Consider the following 24618-nt stretch of genomic DNA (forward strand, 5'->3'; position numbering starts at 1 on the left):
GATGATCTACAAGAACTGCAGGACTGTATTCAGAATGCTTTTGCATTTGTAATCCCTCAGATGCTACAGAACACGTGGATGGAGATTGAATAGAGGCTCCATGCAACAAACTGAGCTCATTAGGAGCTATACTAAGCTGTAACTGCTTCCAATAAAACTTTTTGAGTTTGCCTTCAAAATGTATGTTTTTGTTTCTAGCTACTCCTTACCGTATTAAAGTAACACACTTTTAAAAACTGTCAGTTCCACTCCAGACACCCTGTATATCCAGCCAAGGTATGTGATATCCCAGATTTTGATTAAATTTGGTACATGGCATCTTTAGATAGATATAAGAACAAATTCAGAGCCCTTTAAAATTTCTTGTCATTTGATTCAAAACGTTTTGTAGAATGGCATACTTGTCTTCAACTTGCCATATTTAGAATCTTCATAACAAAATGCATGTAAAATGTAATGAAATGTGTTAAATTGCATGAAATTTATGTTCGATGTTGAGAAAGCATGTTCAAATATGCAAATACTGACCACCATGGTAGACTTTCTGAAGTACACTATGTAAGTACACAGAATGAAAGAAATCTTGTAAACTAAGAAGGATTTAAATATTTATAACAGTTTGAGGTAGAAAAATATATTTTTGTAGTGAGGAAAAGGGATGCAAATACACACAAATTTCATTTCACCTTTTTTATAGCAGATTTTGAGCTCTTTCCAAGGGCACTTACCCCAAGCTTGTCAAACGGAATAGGGAAAAATTCTTTGTATTTTTGTAAACATGCTTCTTTCAACTTCCACTTATATTTTACATGTGGTATTTGGAATTTTCACGAACAGTACGAGTTCATTCAATAGCAGGAAATTTAAAGGAATTTGATTTTCAAACAAGTTGGATGTTCCAAAAGTGAAAAATATGTGTTCTTATTTATCGAAAATATGAGGTGATGGTTCTAATGCATTACTTTAAAACAGTTATTTTTGTGGCAAGGTAATAAGATAAAGCATAATTTATGTCACATTTTTTCAAGTATTTTCCATATCATTTGTTGTGACCATGGATTTTTCACATGTTTATAAATGCTAAGTTGATAGAACAGATATTATGAAGAGAAGTGAAATACAATCTTATTCACTATATATATACACAACATCACACTGATTATTTATAACTGGTGATATTTCATAAGTTTCTTGTTTGCCTCATTAGACTCATTATAGATTAGATCATTAGACCTAGATATTCATTTGAAATGCCTGGAAAATTTGGGAAATTTGTTTTGTCAAATAGAGTGGGAACCTTGAATTAGCACCGTACTGGTTCTGGATGAAGGTTAATTCCTCGCTTGTAGTTTCAAGTGCTTTTAGCAGTAAGTGTGTTTACCTGAACGACCTGCTAATTACATTCAAATTCACTACTCGTCGAATTTAATTAAAAACCACAGATAAAGTCATAACACGTAACCTTGTTTTATTCTCTGGGCCTTTGGGGATGGAAAGAAAGATGGATGATGTGTTTGTATACTTTTTCATTATATTTAACTATTTTAATCATTCGTGTTTGGGAAATAAAAGACACAGTTGTATAATAAATACATGTAAAGGAGTTAATTTACCTTTTCTGTGAGACTTAGTAGCTCGTTTACACGTATTTATTTATTTTAATCGTGTTTTAACCCTTCCTTGACTCTTTCTTTCCTTCCATCCCTGAAGAAGGACTGACGTCTGTTCAAAAATTTGGAGCATGAAAAAAAGACATGCTATGATTTTGTCTCGTGTGTACACATTTGTGATTGTTCTTGAAGCATAGTTTGTAGCACTGGGCTGTTATGGTATACACCCTCTGGTGGTGGTTGTGATGGGAAAAATTGGTGGATCTGATTGGCTTTCCTTTACATGGATTAAATATAAGTTCCATTTCCACTAGATAGTTACATGTAAAATAACACTACATGTGCACAGAAATAGGATTTTTGAAAAGTTTGTGCCTACCCTAGGTTTGCTTCTGTTTTGTAAGCATCAATACATTTGTAAAACAGTGATATTGGGTGTGTTTTATCCCCCTGACTGAACTTCCATCCAAGCTTTTGCCTCCCCCCCTTCCATCAGAGGGTGTGCACACACCTACGTTATAAATCTTGTCTTGTATTTGTGTTACTGTTGTTATTTTATGCACAAGAGCACTACATGTATGTTGGAGTTGGGACCACTTTAAGAGAAAATGTAATTTATTTTCAAATTTAAAAAAATTATTATACTACAGCCGACGTCCATGGCAGAGTGGTAAGACAGCGGCTGCATCAGGGACCTGGGTGTTCTTTGCGAGTGTCCCTTCATCGATTTCATCATATCACTCATCCTCATCTTCGAGATTATCCAAAAGTGACAGGAAAGTGAAACAAAATAATCAAATCAATCAATGTTTGAAGTATAAATTACCTAAAACAAAGATAGTGGGCCTTGCAGAGCCCCTCCCTCCCTCCCTCCCTCCCTCTCCCCTTAATAAACTAGGGTTAAATGTGCCAATGCTACCAGTGTCCAATCCATAAAATGCAAAGTGAAATCTTACTCATTTCAGACAAAAGTTGGAACTTCACGTTCCAACTCAACACAGAGTTTCGACGAAGCCCTGAGGGAGACCGAAGTGAAAAAGACATCAAACGGTACGCCACCAACCACACCAACTGTTCCAGAGGAGAAGCCAGTCTCATAGAGGAGCTGGAGATGATGGAAATCTGCGGAAGTTACCCTTGTCCAGGAAATTTGGATTATTAGTTCCAGGGTGGGGGTTTGCTTTGTCCTCACTGCTTCATATTAATTTCCAGTTTTTGCCTTAACACTATAAGAAAAAATAGTCAATTCACTGTGATGTTCACTTCCGAGTGTTCTACGTAATTCTTTTTTCTCGAAGACAACATTCAAGCACAGTGACGGAAGTCATTTTGCTGGTGTGTACTCCTAATATAACAGATATTTGTAAATAACATAAATGTGGTGCAATATGTGTCTTTACGTAATTTTTTCTTTGGTTATTGGGTCATAAATTATATTTCTTAGCTACAGCTATTCTGTGTATTGTTTCGTGTAATGATTCAAGAGCTCCTGTCAAGTTGTCTGAGGAAAAAAGATGGTTTGATGCGTAAAATGAAATGGAAGTCTGTTCTGATTCCTGCCCGGTCCTTCAATTCTTCAATTATGCCGTCTCAATTCAAGTCAATAGTTTGTTATCTGTGTAAGAGCAAATTATTGGGAATTTTTAGTAACTGTATTGTCAATTATTAGGTTCTTTTTTGTAGAAAGACTGGAGATGAATATATATATATATATATTATTGTATATGAATATTTGTTCTATATAGATATCTGGAAATCTCATTGCAGTGGTCGAACTTTAGGTTTAGTACTTCAAATTAATGTATTTTACATATTAAATGTATTCTTTTGAATAAAAATGACATTTATTTGATGTATAAATTTGTTTCTCTATGTGTTCATGTGTAAAGGCTGATTTTTTATTTCAGGATATTAACCCTTGAGAGGTGGTGTATGTGTAATTTGAACCTGATGCCAAAACAAAGTGATGTCGTTGCCTTGTAATCAAGGGGTCCCGGGTTCGATATCTGGTGGAGGCACAAGTGGTTCGGATCCCACTTTAAACTGTAGGTCCAGTCCTAATTAACCTTACTGTGCATAAAATGGCTTAATCATTGTGCGATCCATGCTAGAGCCTTCATCTCTCTTCAGTACCTTTCAACTTTGCTCTTGATTAATTGATTGACTTGTTTTATTTTACTTTGGTTTCCTGCCACTTTTGGGTGATAACGAAGATGATGCATGTTGATAAGATGAGGTGGAACGGACAAGCACAAACATATAGGCATGACACACCATGCGTAAGCTCCACAGAGTATTGTGCTGGCTGAGAGTCCTGACACCAGAGCCTCACTAGTCAGCAAAATGCAGTCCAGGGTGTACTACGTGGAAGGAAGGTTGACATTGGGTGACTTCAGAAGGGGCTACACCTTACACCACTCAACTTCACTCTTATCACCTCATTTTGACAAATTTTTTGTATCGAACAAGGAGTACAATATTTTCCTGCTACTTTTCTCGTATCCTTTTCACACGGAATGTCTTGAGAGTTGTTACATGGCTATTGGACTAATACAGGGTGATTCTTATAGAACCGACCTGACAAAATGAGCTGTAGTATGAAATATACCGTACAGATATTAACGTAATTTATGCATGATGTACCTTGGATAGTGCGCCGTTGATTGTGATCAGAGCATGTGCTGAAAGTGTCCGCCGTTTTCAAGAAGGCATGCCTCCACCCACGTCTGGATATGGACACTGCAAACACGTTCGTACGTGCACCACTATGTGCCCTTCAACATCTACACACCATTCGACTCAGCACAGCTCACGGATTATTATGTGAGCTGTTATATCCATTACCTGCAGCATTAAAGGGTGCGGCAACATAACTTTCTTATTTCAGAACGCAATAAAACCCATGTGATGAATTAGAATTGTTTAATGTTTTTTTTTACACTGTAGGTACATATCTAAAGTTATGTTTCACACAGTTTTGAAAATCATATCAGGGAGGTGACGCCCCCCATTGTCCATAAACTGAAGAAGCCGATTTCTGGCATTCTACATGACCCGAACCAGCATATCAGCGGGAATGTTGGCAATTTCTTGACGGATGTTGGCCTTCAGGTCTTGGAGGGTCCTTGGACGGGTAACATAAATGCAGGATTTAAAAAAAATAAAAAAAAAAAAATAAAAAAAAAAAAAAAAAAAACACGCAAGGGGCCAAGGGCAGATGCATGTTTGAGTGCAGAACGCCGTGGTGATCGCAAGATTGAAGCTCTCACTGCCTCAATGTTCTCACGTGATCGGATGGGCCGAGGGCCTCCTGTTCTTCGTCTTGTCGCACTCGCGGTTTGTCTGAACGTAGTGACCCAGGTAACAATTGATTTCCAGTCCGGGACAGGGCCCAACGGGGCTACATGAAAGCGCTTTCGGAAGGCACGCTGGGTTGCGATAACAGAATATCCGTTCATAAAGTAGGCCTCGACGGCAAATGCATGCTCCTCACTGTTCCAACGCATGATGGCGACTGACCGGGCGCAAACGAAACTTTACACTCGCGCCTGTCGAATGAGACCACTCCCTCCCCACTACGACCTCTACAGGCTGCATGGTGCGAATTTCAAAAAAAGAAGTTACATTGCCGCACCCTGTATAAGATATGGTATTCCTGAGATAGATTTGAGTTCTGTTTCTGAGAGGTTCCCATAACAGCATCTCCTATATAATTCAGAATTGAATGCAACCATGGACGTCCGCAGGATTTTTTTCCAGGGAGGGACAAGGAAGGTATTTTTTTCAGGGGGGTGGCAAACTAGGAACACTTTCCCCCAAAATAGTGTTGTTCCCTAAAAAAAGCATTGCTTAAATTTCAATTTATGGTGTTCATGCAATATTTAACACATATTATTGTTCCTAAAATCAAATTATGTGTGTGAAATACATATTTTTTGGTTGACTCCCCCCCCCTTTCCGAATGCCCATGAATGCAACATACATTTAAGCTTATGCATATTTCCTTCAGCAAAAACAAACTATACTGAGTTTTATTCCCTTATCCAAATTACAGAACAAAAATATACATCAAATTCATTTGGCAATTTACAGGGGTGATTTCAATACAAATTACATGGATCAACAAATAATTATCATTAATTAACCAAAAGTAAATTTTACAATTAAAATTCATTTGATATCCATCGTAACATTCCCAGATACAAATAAAATTTGGTGGTTTCATCTTACTCCTTTCATCCCTGAAATGAATAATTCAATAATTATTTTTTTTCCTTTATTAAGATTAGTTATTTTACCATTCTGTATATTTGATTAAATTGTATCTTAAAGGCCAAAAATTAAAAAATTCAGGTTATTAAATATTTGTCATTAAAGAAAGAAAAAAAGAGATGAGAGATTTGCTTTATTCGCTCTGAGCAAAGAAAAATTTCGTTTTTCTTATTTGACTGTTTATAATGTAATCATCACTTCTGTAGATAAAAAAAAATCAAGTAATTAATTCATTCTTTCTGTTGGGGTGGGGGGGTGAGGTGCACCCTTCAAGGTATACAAGGAAAAATCATCTTATCTAAAACTCCTACCTTAGAGATTGAAAAATGGATTGTAAAGACCCTCTTAAGAAAGGTGCAAAATTAGGAACTTTCACAACACATTAAAAAGATAAGGAGAGACGAAAAACTTCAGAAACAGTGTGAGGCCTGCTTTTCTCAAAAATATATAAACATTTTTTAAAACTCATTTCCGAACATGGATGATAAACAATTGCGAAGATTAAAAGTTTCTCTGACGAAAGTAGACTAGTTTTTTTTTTCAGTGTTGAAGCTGCACATGTGATGCATAATCATCACTATCTCAAGAGATTCATTAGATTCTTGTCTTTCATGGCCAGATGGACAGTCTATGGGGTGTCTCAGTGTGTGTTTTCAACGTGCCTGAATGTTCTGGGTTTGAATTCCAGTCTGAACATGAGTTTTCCTTTGTATCCTTTATCACTTTCATGTAATCTTCGTTCATGCTCACATTGCAATTATCCTAAAGATGCAGAAAAATAAAGTAAAATAAGAAAATGCAAATAGATATTTTAGAGAATTATTTTAGTGGCAATTCTCTCAGACATGTTAGTCCTTGTCATTGTTAGTCAGACATTGTAGAATACTTAACAGATGCGAGTTATTCACTTTGCGCAAAAAAGAAACTGAATTGACTCTTTATGACATAATCATCACTTCTGTAAATAGAATGAATGAATGAGTTAAAATCTGTTGGGTGCGTTGGCATGTATGACAAATTTTGCACCTTTCAAACTCTTGTTCAGACTGGATAGAATCTGAAACTGCCTAACCATTCATCTATGTACGAGCTATGAACTCTAGTTTAGAAAGTCTGTGACTATGCATTGCTCAACATAAAGTTGCTTAGCAGGACTTGACCCCAAAGGGTTGTTTTATCACAAAGTGTTCCATAAGAGCTCTTAAAAATTTCTATGTTATGCTTGCACATCGTTGTATGATCATGCAATGAAACATTGATTTTACATTTTCCATGAGACAATGAAAGTTAAAATGCATGAAAATGCAAAATACAGGTTCCACTACATGTGTTTATTTGTGGTAGAAAAAATGCTGGTACACTGCATATTACCAAAAAAAAAAAAGTCTACTTATGTTTTGTTTGTATAATAAGTATTTACCTTCCTTGACTTTGCCAATTCAATAATCCTTTGACTTGGTGTGTAGAGAAGAGCCCGTTTTGGTACTTGCGTAGTGATCTTTTTTGGTGGTTCATATCCTAATGGTGTAGATTTGGGTTGTGCCAATTCTGACAAGCGATCTGGAGTTTTTGAGTAAATGATCCGTCTGGTGCTGCAATGGGAGTTAGAATCCTGTTAAGTATCAGACCAGATTTCCACCTTTCACCTCTCTCAGAGGCGTGGCGTGCATGTAGCCGCTGTTACCGCAGGTAACACCAAAATATAAAGAATTGAAGAACCCGTCTTAAAATATTATTACGTACATAAACTGGTAATATTGTCGTAAAGTAAACATTGCAGACTGACATTTTTTCTGACACCGGCAAAAGCGAAGAGGAGGACTGATCCGGTACCCTCCACAGGCAACATGAGGAAAGGGCCCTGAGCCCACCCAAGGAAGACTTCGCGTTGCGGCAAAGACTGACCGTGGGAGGAGGAGGCGGGTTTATGGTATGCCTGTTGAGCCAGTGCAGTTGCCGGTGATCCTTACCGGAAACATACCAGTGTTGCCATATTCAATTGACAGAAAAGAGCTAAGTCGCCTAATCGGGTCTATCTTACTCTGAAGGTGTCCAGTCACACTGGCGAACGATGGCGCAGTGGTAGCGTCGCCACTTTATAATCAAAGGATTCCGGGTTCAATACCCGGTGGAGGCACAAGTGGGCGAGGAGGAGAGGAGAGGGATGGGTATGGTCAAGGGGTCCGCTGTCCTTCTAAAAATGTCAACCTAAAATTCTATATTTCACACACATAATATTATTTTGGTTACAGGAATTTGTGATAATTGTTGATAATACTGATTGAGATTGACATACGTTGTCTCAGGAATGCAATAATTTCGGATTGAAGCAATGTTTTTGGGTGAAAACAATACTTACAAGCATAATTTCCCGATTGTTATCTGAAGTGTCAGGTGTCGCAGGTTCGAATCCTCAGCAAGAAATGGTTATTTCAATGTTCGTTGTTATTATTTTACTTACATAATTATAAAAATTAATAATTACATACACAAAGAAATAATAATTTTATTTCAATAATTCACCATGCATCCTCATCGTCACGATTATCCTATAAAGCGAAAGCCTTAAAGGTAGCAAAGTGGTGTCAGAAATGAGATTTCAGTGGATTTAGCAAAACATGGGAGTGGGAGTGGTTAGGAAACAGATGAAGACTACATCTACTCTACATATGTCTTATTTGAAACGAAAAGTTTCGCAATTTGGGCAAATCTGGTTTCAAAAGAACTAAGATGGCAACATTAGTAGAACTGGACTTCTTGCAGGTTCCGAAGGAAATATTGGGGATGGGCTGATGCTGAGACGGGAGGGGGCAAGGAGGGTGCTTCACGTGTTACAAAAGTAAACCGGTTTGTGGGAGGGACTGTGCAGTGGGAGTTTTGTGACTGGTGTCTTTCGTCTTTATGTTGTTTTCGGGCATTGTCAATTAATTTATGAAGCTTGCTCCGAGTTCCGAGGTGGCGGGTTCATCCTATCTGGACAGTGTGTGTAATCGTGCGATAGAAGATATTTTGAAGCAATCTTTCGGTTCGTTATTTTGCAGAAAAAATCGAAATTGTGGCGAAGGGAGGCCAAAGCCTATTTTGAACAATTTAAAAACCAAGTCTTCTGCTGGATATGACCGACATTTCAATGTTTCGTGGTATAACTACTATCCGAGGTTATGTGGATGTGTGCAGTTGTCGAAACTCTTTTGTTAGCCATGTACTCTATTTTCGGCTGAAAAAAAAAACGTGTCTAATTCAGATGTGGATAACGTGGACCATGACCATGACGCACCCAAAAATTCAAATTCAAATGAAAAACTTCGCTTTATGACAGCATCATAGAATTTTTTTGATTTGATTGATTTTGCTTCGCTTGTGCTACTTTTGGCTAATTTGCGAAGATGGGAATGAGTGATGATATGATTAAATTGATGAATAGACATCACAAACGCCCATGCCCAAGCTAGGTTTCGTACCTGGGATCCCAGCATCATATAACTATTTTCGAAGTCGGATTGATCTGCTCTGTAAGTAGCCTTCGATGTTTCTGTAAGTATCAAATTACGTATTATTGTGTCAACAACCAATGTTTGCGATTACACTTTAGTCCTTATGTCAACATTTTTTTTCCTGATTAATAACTTTACCAAAATCTAGTATTGAACTGCATACGTACCAGATTAATATTACATGAACTACTTGGAAGACATTGGGGTGGGGTGGCATGAGGTGGGGAGGTGCCAAAGTCTCCCTTAAATGTCCTACTGATAACCGGTAATACTTTTAAAAATCCACGCCACGCCACTGACCTCTCTTAATGTGAACATCTTAGTAACATTGCCAGTCATGCAATTTCAGCAGAAAGAGAATTTTAACTCTTTCCTCATGAAAACTAATGTTTACTAGTCAAAACATTTAGGGAGTAAAACAAAAGGGTGGAGGGACTCCTGGAATTGAGTCTGGATCTTTTTTTTCTTTTAATTGATCTTTAAACAATTTTTCCTAGACTCTCAAGATACCAAATAATTTTAGAATTCTATTATATGTCACTTATTGTAATAAATACTACAAGGGTTGATCAAATGAAAAGGTACGAAACGTCGTAATAACGGAATCGTTTATATAATACCGATGCCGCGATGGGAAAACGTAGCGTGATATGTAGGGGTGCGATTGGAATCGCCACGCGGCATCGGAGCATACCGGGGAACGTGCATGCGCAGGAGAGAGCGGAGGCTCCGATCCAGAGCACCGTCCAAGTGATGCGGCAGTGAGTGTTCGGACAGGATGGCGTTAACATTGGCAAATTTGACTGTTGAGGAGCAGCGAGGCGTTATCCGTTTTCTGACAGCGGAAGGTGTTAAACCGGCCGATATTCATCGCCGGATGGTGAACATTTACGGGGAACACGAACGACCGGGGCTGCTCACGGAGGGTGTGGTTCTGCTCCATGATAACGCACGTCCACACGTCTCCAGGGTCACACACGCGGAACTGGCCAGGTTCAAGTGGGAGCAGCTAGACCATCCGCCCTACAGTCTGGACTTATCCCCCTGTGACTTCCATGTGTTTGCCCGACCCTGTGGCCGAGTGGTTAGCACATCGCGCTGCGACGCCAAGGGTCCCGGGTTCGAATCCCGGTCGGGCTTGGTTGTTTGTGAATGTCCATTCATCATTTCATCACTCATCCCCATCTTCGCAAATTAGCCTAGAGGCACAAAACGCGAAGTAAAATAAATTAAATCAATCAATCAATCAATCATGACTTCCATGTGTTTGGTCCCCTGAAAAAGCATCTCAAAGTAAATCACTTCACCTCGGACGATGAACTCGAGGATGCTGTGAAGGACTGGGTCGCGTCACGGCCAAAGGAATTCTGGGAAAAAGGGATCATTTGGCTCATTCATCAATGGGATCAATGTGCTCAGGCCTATGGAGGATACCTTGAATAAAGTATTAATTTACACCGACAGTGTCGTTTTGTACCTTTCCATTTGATAAACCCTTGTACATATGATTCATCCTAAACAGCCTCCCCGATCGCGCAGTGGTAGCGTCGTCGCCTCATTATCAAGGGGTCACGGGTTCGATTCCCGGTGGAGGCACAGCCCGATTAGCCTTACTGTGCATAAAGTGGACTTAAAAAACCAACTCAATCAATCATCCTAAGCAGTGGCATATTCTGAAAATTTGACCTGGATTACCACAATAATTCTTATTTATTGTACATATTTATTATATATTAATTAGTTGTAATAGAAATAAAACACCAATACAGGCATGCAAATAAAACAAAAACTGAAGTCTTGACAATTTCAAATTTTCCTGAAATTTCTATATACAGTAAAATTTTGTTAATCGATACTAATGGGGGGGGGATAAGTTGACCAGTTTAACGAAAGTCCAGATTAACTGAAATAACCTAAAGGAACAGTAGAAAGTGCATTAAAACTCCGTTTATAGCAACAAAACATGTTTATTATGATATATTTAAAGGGCATATGCTTAAATACACTGTACAGTACAGTACATACTCTGCTGGAAACAGAATTTCATCAGTGGTTGACTGCCTTTTCTTTGGGAAGTTCTCTTGTTGACTTCTAGTCACATTTGAAAACTTGCATTCTGCTGCTTTTTTTTTTCTTTTGCCTGTCTGGATTAAGCGAAGTCCAGCTTATCGGGGTCTCGATTATCGAGGTTTTACTGTGTATGAAAAACGTTGGTTTATTGACGATAAACCAGATTACATGGGAGAATATGCCACTGATCCTAAGGCATAATGTCACCTGTCATTATATTAATATTTATGATTTAACCATAAATTTATTTTATAAATCTAGTATAATTCAGTTTTTCAATAGCAACATTAATATGGATATGTATTGGAATCTTATAATTGAGTAACAAGCACTTTATTATGTATATAGGTGGTGTCAATCTTGGAGATACGTGTGAAAACATGGGAATTTTTATTATTTATAACTATTATTTTGTTAAACTAAGAAAAATCAAAATACCTGTCTAGTAGTTTTTGTATTGAGATGTCACCTTTGCTGTATTCAAACATTATGTTTAAAGGTGAGAATTTCTTGTCAGACTGATCTGCAATGCAAGAATAGAAAGTAATATATTAGTCTGATACATGATGCAAATAGGTAATATGCATCTTGGTGTAATTATGGTAGACCTGACATTACTACTTCAGAATATGTTTTAGTAACCCTCGTTGAAAGTGCTCGTCACACTTCTAAAATATATTAATTATAATTGTTTAATGCTGCAATATTAATACGTTATGTCATTATATTTATATAGTACAGTGGGATCCATGAGTATTACTGTGCAAATTGTCCATTACCATGTTCGTGCACTTTATTTGACCCAATAAGAGCTTCAAGAATTAAAATAAAACTCAAAACAAGCTGTTGACAACTTCTGCACAAGCATACATAAAAAATCTTTGCGTAAAAACACGTAGGATGCAAGAGAAAAAGTAATGAAAATAGTCTTGGACAATTTGCCGAGCAATACTACACTGTACATATGGTTTCAACTGGCAGGGTGGATGGAGGCTGACCCAAGTACCAATATGATCCGGAAACCTCATAAAAAAGTTATAAGCCGAAACTACACTAATGTCCAAAAGTAAAGCAACAAACTGAAATTCTTTCCCGTTTGTCCATTTGACCACATAATACGATCAGGCGATAGTAATATTTATGATCTCGTAGACAACTGGTTTAAGATAGAAAATAAACTAACTTTAATGTGCCAGGATTTATCAACAAAAAAATCACGATAGCAACAGGTTAAACTTGGCAAATTTATCAACAAAAAAAATCACACAAGGAAAGGATTTCTGTTTGTTGCTTTAATTTTGGACACTAGTATAGTTGCGGGTGCCTATGACGGAATTAGACAACTGAAAGATGTGGCTTGTAGATTTAATATGGGCGTTACTACAGTGTATCGTAGCATCACAGACAGCAAGAATTCTTGCCAGAGTACATCCGGGTAACTTGCCGGCCAACAAGTCTCTGGCACCTGGACCCACAGCCAGTATAATCCTTTGTGGGATTGTGTTGTCCTTGTGTATGCTGAGTGTCCCTTTACAGCCTCAGCTTTTATCTAGGGTAAGCAGATTTTATCCTCGGAGATAGTATAGTTTTAGTTGTTGGTAGTAGTCTATGACAGTATTAGTTTTAGCAATTGATTGAGAAAATTTTTAACCGACATATTTTGTTCTCGTTAGGGTTGTGTCTTCAACTTTGTTTTGGTTAAGGGGCTTATCCTCATATTCTCATATTATGTGATGGACACAAATAACCTATGTGATGACATACCCATAATTTCAAAATCAATCAATCAACCAGGTGATTAAAGCAGGATATATAATTGCAGAATATATGTTTGTGTCTACTCTTTTAACCAGTTAGAAAACTTAACTTGTGACAGTATCTCTTAAGTGTGTGTGTGTGTAATTATACACACGAACTAACAATACACGAATAAGCTTTTGAACTTTCGCAGCTCATAGTCCCTATTAGGCACTCTGACTTGACAACCAAACTTTCGACTTTTCAAAAGTGTCAAACAGTGCCGGATCTACAAATCTTGCCACCCCCGATGCAAAATATTACCAAAGGCCCCCTCTACCTACCTACCTAACTTTACACACTCACACGCACACATATATTTATAATGTGTGTGTGTGTGTGTAATTCTTGATCTTGTGTTGACAAAGTCACATATAAGGACCTAGAGGGTCATTCTTCAAAAGTCTTAGGGGAAACCACATTTGTGTGTTCCAAGCGGAGGGCCGCCAAACTGAATTCAACTCAAAATTTTTAAATGGGAAGGGGGTGATGTGATACATATATGACACTGTTTTCTCACACCTGGAAAATGATACATTTGTTACAATCATAACTTTTTCCTGATTAAAGATAGGTTGAAGAAACCTTCACTACTGCATTTCTCGTGAAATTCTAGCCTGATTTGATTCTAGTCTGACGGTCACGAGGGAGACCCGGGGTGGGTGAACTAAGGTTGGAATTTTATCCTCTTTGTCCCTGCATAAAGGGCTCCAGGGCCCACCCAGCCTCAAATCAAAGGTGGCTGGAGCATGGTGCTGATCACATCACCTCCAAGATGTCCGACATCGAAAATATGTGGGGCGCTACCCCAACATACCCTAAATGTGCCTTCATGGCACAGTGCTATATGCACAGAGAACTTTATCTTTACCTGTATATATTGTATTCGTTTCTGTACCCCTGAGTAACTACGTTTATTTTTTACATACACATATATGAACCCTCTACTATATCAATGACTGAGAGCCCCCTAAAGGCAATGTGGGATTTTTCAGTTTGTAGATCTGGAACTGACTGTACCTTTACCTGGATATATTGTATTGTATTGTATTAGTTTCTGTACCCGTGAGTAACTATATTCATTTTTTACTTACATATTTAAGGCTTACTTGTCCCCCCCCTGAACTGTAGGGTTTTGTAGCTTGTAGATCCGACACTGGTGTCAAATACGAAAGGTAACATGTTTATGTCTGATGTTACACATTACTTCACAATTTTGGCATCTTGGTTGGCACAATATTGTTTCCTTTGCATTAGGGGTGTGCAGGACAGATTTTTTGGTTGGGATGGGAAACATTTGCAACTTCCAAACCAAGTCGGGATGAAAAATGTTCGAATGTTCCTGACACTGTGAAAGTCTAAAATTCTACATGCCACATTTCCCATTGTGATTGTTTCTGCATTTCTGGAATAAAAGCTAACAATTTGCGAGAAGTTTCAGACACTTACAATGCAGAAAACATTGAGAATTAACCACTTTTGAACATGATCATTTGGAATTTCTCAACTGTTCGGTGTGGCGAAAAGTCAGGAAATCATTTCCCAAAGCTAGGGTTGGATCGGGACAGAAATTTTTTTTCCAATCCAAGTACCGACTTTTCAGGATCTTGCGCGTCCCTACTTTGCATAGTATCACTTTTAATACTTACGCTGATTTTTTTTAAAAAAAATGTCAGTGGCAACGCTGCAACTGTATAGCATGATTATTTAGAAACAGAACAAAAGTTGTTTGCCTTGATGTCCTCCACATGTTGTGAAAATTTGTCATTGTACAGTGACAGCATGGAGAAGTCTCATCAAAACAACAACCTGTGGGCCACACCCAGTGTGCCTTAGTACTTATAAAACCTCTAATTTTATTTGCAGGCATTATCTTCAGTGTAAATGGAATGCAATATGGTCTTCAACCAACTCCTCAAGTACTGGACCTGCATAGAAAAAGTTTGGACATCCCTGGCATAGAGTGTGTGAGTGAAAGAGAGAGGATGTTTTATTTTTCATGGACTCAATGTTAGGATGAACGTTGATTAGACAGAAACAAGTGTAAAACATTGTCTATGCCTTTACCAGGACTTGAACACAGAACCTTTGTAGAGTGAGATTATCAGTCAAGCACCAGAAGGGTCACTTGTGACACAAGAAACAAAAGACGTCTTCATATGTATGAGAGAGATTAACTTTTGAGTGTACTTACCATCAGGATTTTCTGGCTTAACGCGAGGTTGTGCTAGTCGCTCAATCCGTTGACTTGGTACATAGCTAAGGGCACCATCCGATACTTTTGGAGTGGCAGGTTTTGGTTTTTGATAGTTTGGATGGCATTGTTTGGGTTGTGCTAATTGTATGATACGTTCTGTTAGAACAACATCCAGGACACTTCGTTCTATTGAGAATGGCAGCTTACTAAGAACAAGACACATAATTAATTATCATTTCATGCTTATGACAATAACATTACAAACATAAATCAATTGAATAACATGCCCCCAGGCACGGATCCATGGGGAGGGCGATAGGTGTGATCAGGGGTGCCCATCTCCCCAAGGCCCATGATGCACTCCCCCCAAAAAGGTAGAACATTCCTCCCCCTGTTTATGCCGAATTAATTACTCAAATTATTTTTGTCACAAAATTTGCGGAAAAATATAGTACCAGAGGTGTAACCACGATTTTTTGTCAGGGGGGAGGGGGACAAGTACCAGGATAAACGTACCAATAATAATAACTAATAATGGCTTTATTATTATTATTATTATTATTACTGTAGTATCAAAGACGACGCTATCCTCATAACTTACGCAAAAAAAGGGGTAGAAGTCTGTGCTAAAACACTTGTTTGGAACAAAAGATTTTAAATATTTTTTCAACACCATCAATTTCACATTAGCTAATAATGGAAATCAAGCACACAAACTGTATTTTTGAATGGCAGAAAATGAATGATAAATGCATTTCGAAGATACATGTGTAACTTTCGTGTACAACATATGTTTTACACATATGCAACATGGAGCGTCATAAAATAGAAAATACATATGCAACAAGCTAACACTAAATTGTGTACGTATTCAAAGCTTATTCAATACAAATATACAACACATATTATTTAAATACATTACATTACAGAAACTAAGTAGAATGCGAGCGAAGCGAGGAAGAACATTTTTAGATCCAATTTTTGCAATTGAAAACAATGTTGATTTAATAGGGTGCAAATAATTTCACTGGACGCCATGGCATTCTCTCTTTTACAACTTTTTTTTTTTTTAGATCATTCGGCACCCATGGCTATTCCCGGCACCCCTAGCTACAGCTCTGAACTTGACGAAAACGAGAAAAGCAGATAATGCGAGCAAAGCAAACAAGAAAATTTTAAAAAATAAATTTTTATTTGCATAAAATTTGAAATCGAAGGAGTAATTGCTCCTCCGTGCCCTCCCCTTGCTAACCTAGAATTGAATTCCGTCGAAGGTTGGGGGGCAATGACACCCAGCCTCCTCTCTGGTTGCGTCACTGTATTATACAGACATATTTAAGCAATATATGTTTACTTTAGATACTTTAGGCTCACTGTCATTGTTAGTGTCAACCTTATTCTGCACAGTTTGTCTGCTCGACCAACCTTGTATTAATGCGAAAAGCACGTCTCCCCCCCCCCCCCTCCCATCCAAACCGATTCTAAGGGCATAAGAGGTGGTGTTTCATTTCAACCCTATCACCGCGATCACCCACAGGTAGGTAGAAAAACTAAACATAATTACCAAATCTAAAAATCAATAACAAGTCAATCAAAGTATAAGATCCCCCCATTTTTGTGTGAAGATATAAAATTGGTATAAAATTTTGTCCCCCCCAAGAATTTTCATGACGCAGGCGCATCATGAAACCCCCCTGTGGGCACCCCTGGGGGTGATCACCCTTCTCAACTGCCCCTTTTTTTTATATAATAATATTCCTGATTTTTTGAAAACTTAATGTTCATCTTTTATGCCTGAGTTTAGAAACATATTTTCTCATGCCTGTTAAAATTTCATTAAAGTCTACTTGATGCTTATGATAGGCTGATCGGAACTGAACCTACAGCTTTGGATCAGAACCACTGTGGAATATGTCTCAAAAGGGGATCGAACCTGAGACCTCTTCAGATAATAGGTTTTTGGCTCTTTGAGGATTCACTTTACTCCTTGTCTTTTTATTCTGTTTAGCATGGCAATGGGAGGAAATATGGTATCATCATACAATAATGAACATTTATTCTGTCTCTGGACCTGTATTTTTGCAAAACAATACGCTAATCTCTAGAACGTGGAGGTCAGCTTGGTTCCTATCCACAGTCAGTGGCGCAACCACAGACGGGAGCATCACCCCCCCCCTTCAACCTTTGACGGATATGAGTTCTAGGGGCCAAACATTGACAGCCAAAGGTACCTGCAGGGGGGCAATTACCACCACAAATTTCAAATCTTATGTATAATAAAAATTCATTTTGGAAAATTTTCTTGCTCGCTTCGCTTGCAATACCTGTTTTTCTTGCTCTTATTAAGTTCAGAGCCAGAAATGCTTTAGCACCGACTTCTACCCCTGTTTTGAGTATTTCACAAGGATAATAACGTCTTTGACACCACTACTGCTACTACTACTAATAATAATGTTATTATAATAATAACAGTAATAATATAATTTTATTATTATTATCATTATTGCTAATTATTATTATTATTTGTACGTTTATCCTAGTACTTGCCCCCCCCCCTTCCCGGACAAAAATTTGTGGTTGCGCCTCTGTCCACAGTACTATATATTGTTTGTACAAAACAGTGCAAATGTAGATTAGAATTGATTCTCAATTAAGTGAGTTGGGGCCTCCCCGATGGCGCAGTGGTAGCGTCGTCGCCTTGTAATCAAGGGGTCCCGGGTTCGATACCCGGTGGAGGCACAAGTGGATCAGATCCCACTTTAAACTGTAGGTCCAGTCCCGATTAGCCTAACTGTGCATAAAGTGGACTTAAAACAACATATCAATCAATTAAGTGAGTTACCCAACTAGAATTCACCCCTCCAACTTCTGGATCCACCACTGGTGCCTCCATGATGTTATAGTGTGAAAGCTGTATTCAAGAGGTCTAGGGTGGAGGCACATTTCACAATGGTGTGGATCCTACTTTAAATTGTAGGTCCAGCCCCAATTAGCCTACCTGAGCATAAATGGGACCTAGAAACAAACTTTGAAATATCTGTTTGTAAATAAATTGAAAAGGTACAAAAAAAAGATATGGCTCAACCTATTGACAGATTAGAACTTCCTTAAGAGAGGGGTACTATTTCTCATGGTTAACCCATTAACTGCAGCGGAGCTATATATAGACACTCCAAAAATGGGCCTTTTTTGTGGAGTGTCTATATAAAGACAAGACGGTATTTTAAAATTAACAGTTCTTGTATTGCGGCAAATCATTTTTATAGACACCATTTTTTTGTGCTTTTAGTAGTCTATGTGGGCTATTGGCAATCAAACAATTCATTGTTAATGCATTATCAGTTGCTGAAAAATATTTTTTTCCAATATGGTAGGTGTTTTACTACCATTCAGGGGACCTGGGTTCGATTCTTAGGGTGGGTGTTCTAAGGTCGGAATTTTACCGGCTTTGTCCATGAATAAAGCGGCTCTGGGCCTCATCCAGCCTCAAATAAATGGATACTTGGGGGGCAATCCTGGAGGGTAAAGGTGACCGGAGCATGGTGCTGATAACATCACTTCCAATTTTGCTGAGATCGAGATTATGTTGTGGGACCCAACCCCCAAATACCCTAAATGTGCCTTCATGGTATGGTACTGTATACAGGAGGAACCTTACCTTTGACCTTACCTAGTATGGAGTGTTTATTTGCAGAAGAGTCTAATTATAGATTGTTTACCTTAGCTTCATTTTGTGGAAAGACTTTTTATAGTTATTTTTTTTTTTGCATTGTTTACAATGAAGCAAATTTGCGGTTACGTCTATATATAGATGATTCTTTTTTCATTTCCCTTCAAGGTCGCCGCAGGGAAGGGGTTAAATTTATACCCGATACCTCCACATGCTCCCCTATGCCTTTAGGGCATGTTTCAATGTACAGGAAGTTAGCTTTACCTTTTCCCTTTATAAATTAGTTATGTAATTGCTTAAATCTGCATAATGCATTATTTAGTACATTATTAGTTTAAAATATTTTGAACTAATTATTTTTCCAGAAATAGACACTACAAATCTTGAATTATCATCTTCTCAGTACTGTGTAGCGTACCTGTCCCTTTCATCAAGCAAACTGAAATCTCTCTTGCTCTTTGCTAACGCCAGCAATCGCTTGGAAGGACCTGAAAGAATTACATAAATTTAGTTTCCATTAACATATATATATACCGAAATATGTGTAAGGTTTCTATCCAGAAGATGTATGACATCCCCAATGGAATAGTGGTTGCATTGTAATCAAGGGGTCCTGGCAGGCCTGTACCCAGGGGAGGGGCCCATGTTATATATATATATAACACAGATCTGGCCCCTCCCTTAAAAAAATCCTGGGTACGAGCCTGGGTCCTGGGTCTGATACCTGCTGGAGACACAGTGGTTTGGATCTCAATTTAAACTGTAGGTCCAATCCCAATTACACTTTCTGTGCATGACATGGACTTTAAAACAAACTCAGTCAATCAATCGGAAGATGTGTGATGCTTGCTTCAGAAATAGTGATTACAGTTACAAAAAGATAACTCTTTTTTTGCATGTATGTATGTAGCTTGGTATTATTTTTAAGTTAAATGTAATTTCAATGTTCAGAAATAATTGTTTAATGCAACAATAGGCATATTAAACCAAGCTAATTTTCTGCCTCTTTGATCCAAATTAGTATCAACATGAACGCAGTTAAGGAATAGGTATGTATATTATTATCTATTATCATGGCCTCCATAGGGATCACCCCTTCTCCTGGAAAATGAATATCAACCGAATTTTGTATATTTCATACAATTTCATTTCAGTGTCAGTTATTTTCATTAATTTTTATGAAAGACTAATGCAGATCATTACAGGAATGCCATAACTTCAAACTTAAGCAGTGTTTTTTCAGGAAAAATTCCTTGCTTACCCCTAAAATCTTCCTGGCTTGCCCCCCTCTCCCTCTTTACATTTTGGCCAGAGGTTCCTGTTATTACCTTCAAGTAGGTCCCCAAAAGTTCTCATGAACACCCAGATTCTTGAGCTCTCACCAAGCTGCTTGGCAACACTGTAGCTCATAATCACACCATTCCAATGCATTTAATAATTACCTCGTATTCTTCTCCGAGGGAGAACATCTGACCAGTTGACTGATGGTTTGTCCTCCACATAGTCAGGATGCGGTTGTTTTGGCTTTGCTAGTCTGTTTATACGTGAATTTGTTCTGATACTGGAAAGGGAATGGCTTTTGCTGGAAGTACCTGAAAAGAATCACACAATGATGGCAGGAAATCTCCCTCTAAATTTCTGTTCTACATTTCTAAATTCCTTCTCAAAAAGGACAAGAGAATGGCATTTTCTGACATTTAATATTTCTGTTGAAAAGGGACAAAATTTGTAGTAGCAAACTGTGGATATCTTTCCAGAACTTAGATTTTTTCTTTTTAATGAAAACGCATCATATAAAATAAAGTAAATGTACATTGAAAATGAGCATAAATTGGACCTTTGAGAAAAAAATTTAGGGAAGTTTTGGCTTTCGAGACCATAGTTCACTACACTAGCGACGATTTGGGAGCCAATTACACCCCCCCCCCCAACTTGATGCCACTTTTGCCCCTGCACTATGGCCTCATAATGCTGAGCCTTGCCTATCAAGAGAAAAATCAACTGTCCTTGCCTCCTCCCTCCAGTGTTGGCACCCAATCCCCACCATTGGTTCGTTAGTATTGCTTCCAAGTAGCACCCCAATTGCCTTCATGATGGTGAGGTCTATACCGAAAGTTTGGTTTAGAGGCTTTTCTTAAACGAGGTGTGCAAAAGTTAATAACAAAATGCAATAACTATGAATTTCAGTACACGAACTGTACTAAATGTAAGAAAATAGTGGACAACAGTTGTGTTAGATATTCACTCATGCTGCATCGAGTAGCAAAGCCCTTCTATTTATGTAACAAAAATAACTTTGGAATAACAATTGATTTATTTTCATTAACTTACAATAGCTATCATTGTAAAATAACACTTATAACAGTGGTAATAATTATATTGTTATTATTATTTTTAATAATCAAGTTTTATCAATAGCCTGATCCCCCCCCCCAAAAAAAAAAATTCTGGCAATGCCAATGTTCAGTTATAAGTTAGACACACCATCAAACAGGTTAAGCAAAGTACAAAATTATTACAAAGACGTAGGAATTATACTGTTCAACCTGCTGCCAGAGACAGCACACTATGCATTCCCTGAAAATTTTAGGGTACTGCAAGACTGGCTAAGAGAAGGTTTTCTACTCAATAGATGAATTAATTCATTCTGATGATTTAAGTTTCTACAAGTCTTAATACATGTAATACTTGTCTTCTCCATACTCACGTTGTATATATTTATGTATGTTTGTTTATGCTATTCTTGTATTAGCCTATGTTTTATATTTGTACCAATGACGACATCTATTGCATTATTGTAATGCTTAATGATGAATAAACATATTGATATTGACATTTTACTCCAGTGAAAAATCAATGAACTCTTGTTTCGATTTAAAATCGTTGAACTATAGTAATCTACATTGTCTATTTTGAAACCTACGACGCACAATTTTACGTTCTAAACAAGGCAAAACAATGGAAACAAAAGAATAATCACGATTACCTGGATAGCGACTCATCGCTACATGAAATAGGTACAACGGTTAATTTCAGTTGAGATTTTCAAATTTCTTCTCTCAGATTTAGGCTACTTGGCAACAAATGCCAATTGTTACTGTAATCCATATTTTTATGCTTTCACCTTCCATAGATCCTTTGCTAGTGGATATACATTCTATCTTATCGTTAATTACAATTATCAATCGATGTTAAAATCCTTACTCCTCTAAATTTAAAGCCTCCTCACCCAGTCAAGATTTAGTAATAGAGTTATTATTAGTATTAATCAAATCATTTTAAAAGAAAAGCTGGACGTCTGATCAGAGAGAGAGAAAGAAAGATCGCATTTTTCGGCACCATAGAGGAGGCTATCGCTCTTTTTAGACGTTTAACTAAAGGGCCATATTTATTTCCTCTTGTCTTTATTGACGTCTTCATTCAATGGCTTTATTCCTGTCCCCTTCCGACAGACTAAAGAAGGAACCCTATGTAATTCGATTTCATTTGATTTAGTTTATTTTTACTTCCCTTTTCTGCCACTTTTGGCTAACCGGGAAGATGAGGATGAATTGTGATGAGATGAGATGATGATGATGAAGGGATAATCACAAACGCGGGGACGACACAACACGAGCCCCACGGAGAATTATACTGGCCGTGAATTCAGACGCCAGAGCCTCGCTAGCCTGCAAAATGCAGTCCAGGGTGCGCTACGTGGAAGGGAGGTTGGCATTTGAGTGTCTTCGAAAAGGGTCATCCCTTACACCCCTATGCAAATCGAGTTTCATAAATTTTCTCTGCACTTTTCTCACCACTTAATTTTGCAAGCACTCAAAATATCAACCTCTCTTTCCCCAAGGTAATCGTGGGATGCATCTTTTGTAGTCTGACGAGCCTTTGGCGCCATCATCAATCACTATCATATGCAGGATTTTTTTTCGGAGGTGGCTGAAATTATAAACGGGGAGGAGGGGTACACAATAAAATATTTCGTAATTGCCATTTATAACCTTATTCAAAGACAAAAATGGTAATCATGTTTTTTAAGTGTTTTTGGAGGTTTCCCAAGTTATTTACTGCTTTTCTCAAAATTTCTAGTGGAGAGGGCTGTAGCTCCATCAGTTCCCCAGTGGGTACGCCAGTGTCACCATTCAGACTCGTCGTTGCGATTAGCCAAAGGTGACAGAAAAACGAAGTAAAATAAACTAAATCAATCAATCAAATTCTTCTCAGCCGGGTCTCTATTACAGGGGCTTTGTCCTTGGGTGGGTTCTAGCCCACCTCGAAATAATCTTAGCGAAACTGTGCCCATCCAAATAGCCTAAGTGCCAAAGTAGGGAATCTTTCAGAATTGTTTACAGCATAGCATGAATCACACACATTCAGATGTGGACTTCCTGATGGCGCAGTGGTAACGTCACCTCCTTGTAATCAAGGATTCCCAATTGGCATATCTGTGGATAAAGTGGACTTAAAACTACAGATCGAAAAAACAAAATCAGACGCATTCAAGGAGGCAAAAATTGAAAGGGAAATACAAAAAATATATAATAAAATAAAACAAAAAGTTATAGACCAACATGTGAAGAAAGAAAGACAGAGAGAAAGAGAAACAGGGAAAGGAAGATTAAAGAAAAAAGAAACATAATCATCAAGAATGGAGAGATTGCGTCACAGAAACAGAGGAAGAAAGAAGGATACAAAGAAAAGAGAGAGAACCGGAAGAAGGTAAAGACGTGGAAAAACAGGGGAAAAGATTAATTCATGTGCTTAATTTTTACCTTGTTTTTCTGCCACGTGACTAATCGCAAAGATGAGGATGAAAGATGATACGATAAAATAGATGAAAGGGGAATTACAAACATACAAGGACAGGACAAATCATACATTTGATTTTGTCTTCAGAAAGGATCATCCCGAGAGAAAAGGAGATTAATAGAGAAAGGAAGTTAGAGTGAGTTGAATTTGAATTTTTGTTTTAAGTCCACATTATGCACAGATAGGCTAATCGGGACTGAACATACATTTTAAAGTGGGATCCGTTCCGAACCACTGTGCAATGTCCCTCCACCGGTTATCGAACCTGGGACCTCTTGATTACAAGAAGTTAGAGTGAGGAAGATATATACCGCGTTTGTTAGAACCTGTCCCGTTTCCCGCGCTAGCTATCGCTCGACAGTTTCGGTGCCAATGAGAAACGAGGAAAAAATCGTCTGCTTGGCAGCGAGGAGCGAATGGAAGGCACAGGAGAGGCGCTTACGTAGACGCTGTTGCCACGTTGCGTATTTTAATTGGCTGCCTGGTTTTGACTTTCCCCAGCACGGAGAAAAGCCAGCGATCAGCTTGCGCGGGAACCGAGACAGATTGTAACAAACACGGTATAGGTAGGGGCGGCTCAAGATAAAATTTTCAACCGGGCAAGGCAGATTTTAACGCCCCTTCTACTGTCCACTCTGCAACCCCCCCGACAATCTACTCTGGTCCACCTACTTTCCAACTTTCTCCAATAGAATAACATGTATTTAG

The 24618-nt window shown here is 38.1% G+C and overlaps 2 protein-coding genes across 10 annotated transcripts in view; one reads left to right on the top strand and one right to left on the bottom strand.

Moving 5' to 3' along the window:
• LOC145991177 (tumor protein D54) overlaps positions 1-3470 on the top strand; it is a 98968-nt gene extending 95498 nt beyond the window's left edge. For all 8 annotated transcript variants that reach the window (XM_083127031.1, XM_083127030.1, XM_083127032.1 and 5 more), the window contains one exon: positions 2576-3470. In XM_083127031.1, the coding sequence (XP_082983157.1) occupies positions 2576-2710 (135 nt within the window). In that variant the 3' untranslated portion in view covers positions 2711-3470. The remainder of the gene's footprint in view (positions 1-2575) is intronic.
• A 2145-nt stretch (positions 3471-5615) lies between these two features.
• Positions 5616-22184, bottom strand: LOC145991566 (uncharacterized). 2 transcript variants are annotated; one of them, XM_083127608.1, is made up of 7 exons: positions 22097-22184; positions 20553-20702; positions 19529-19598; positions 15438-15646; positions 11885-11969; positions 7303-7474; positions 5722-5851 (listed from the first exon to the last, which is right to left on the bottom strand). In XM_083127608.1, the coding sequence occupies exons 1-7, from the start codon at positions 22110-22112 to the stop codon at positions 5846-5848; spliced, it is 708 nt and encodes a 235-aa protein (XP_082983734.1). In that variant the 5' UTR covers positions 22113-22184; the 3' UTR covers positions 5722-5845. The 2 variants fall into 2 exon arrangements, with proteins under 2 accessions (XP_082983733.1, XP_082983734.1); XM_083127607.1 differs by lacking the exon at positions 7303-7474 and having other exon boundaries at positions 5616-5851.
• Between the last annotated feature and the right edge of the window lie 2434 nt (positions 22185-24618).

Source organism: Lepisma saccharinum, chromosome 8, assembly GCF_977018435.1.
Source record: "Lepisma saccharinum chromosome 8, izLepSacc3.1, whole genome shotgun sequence".
Taxonomy (NCBI): domain Eukaryota; kingdom Metazoa; phylum Arthropoda; class Insecta; order Zygentoma; family Lepismatidae; genus Lepisma; species Lepisma saccharinum.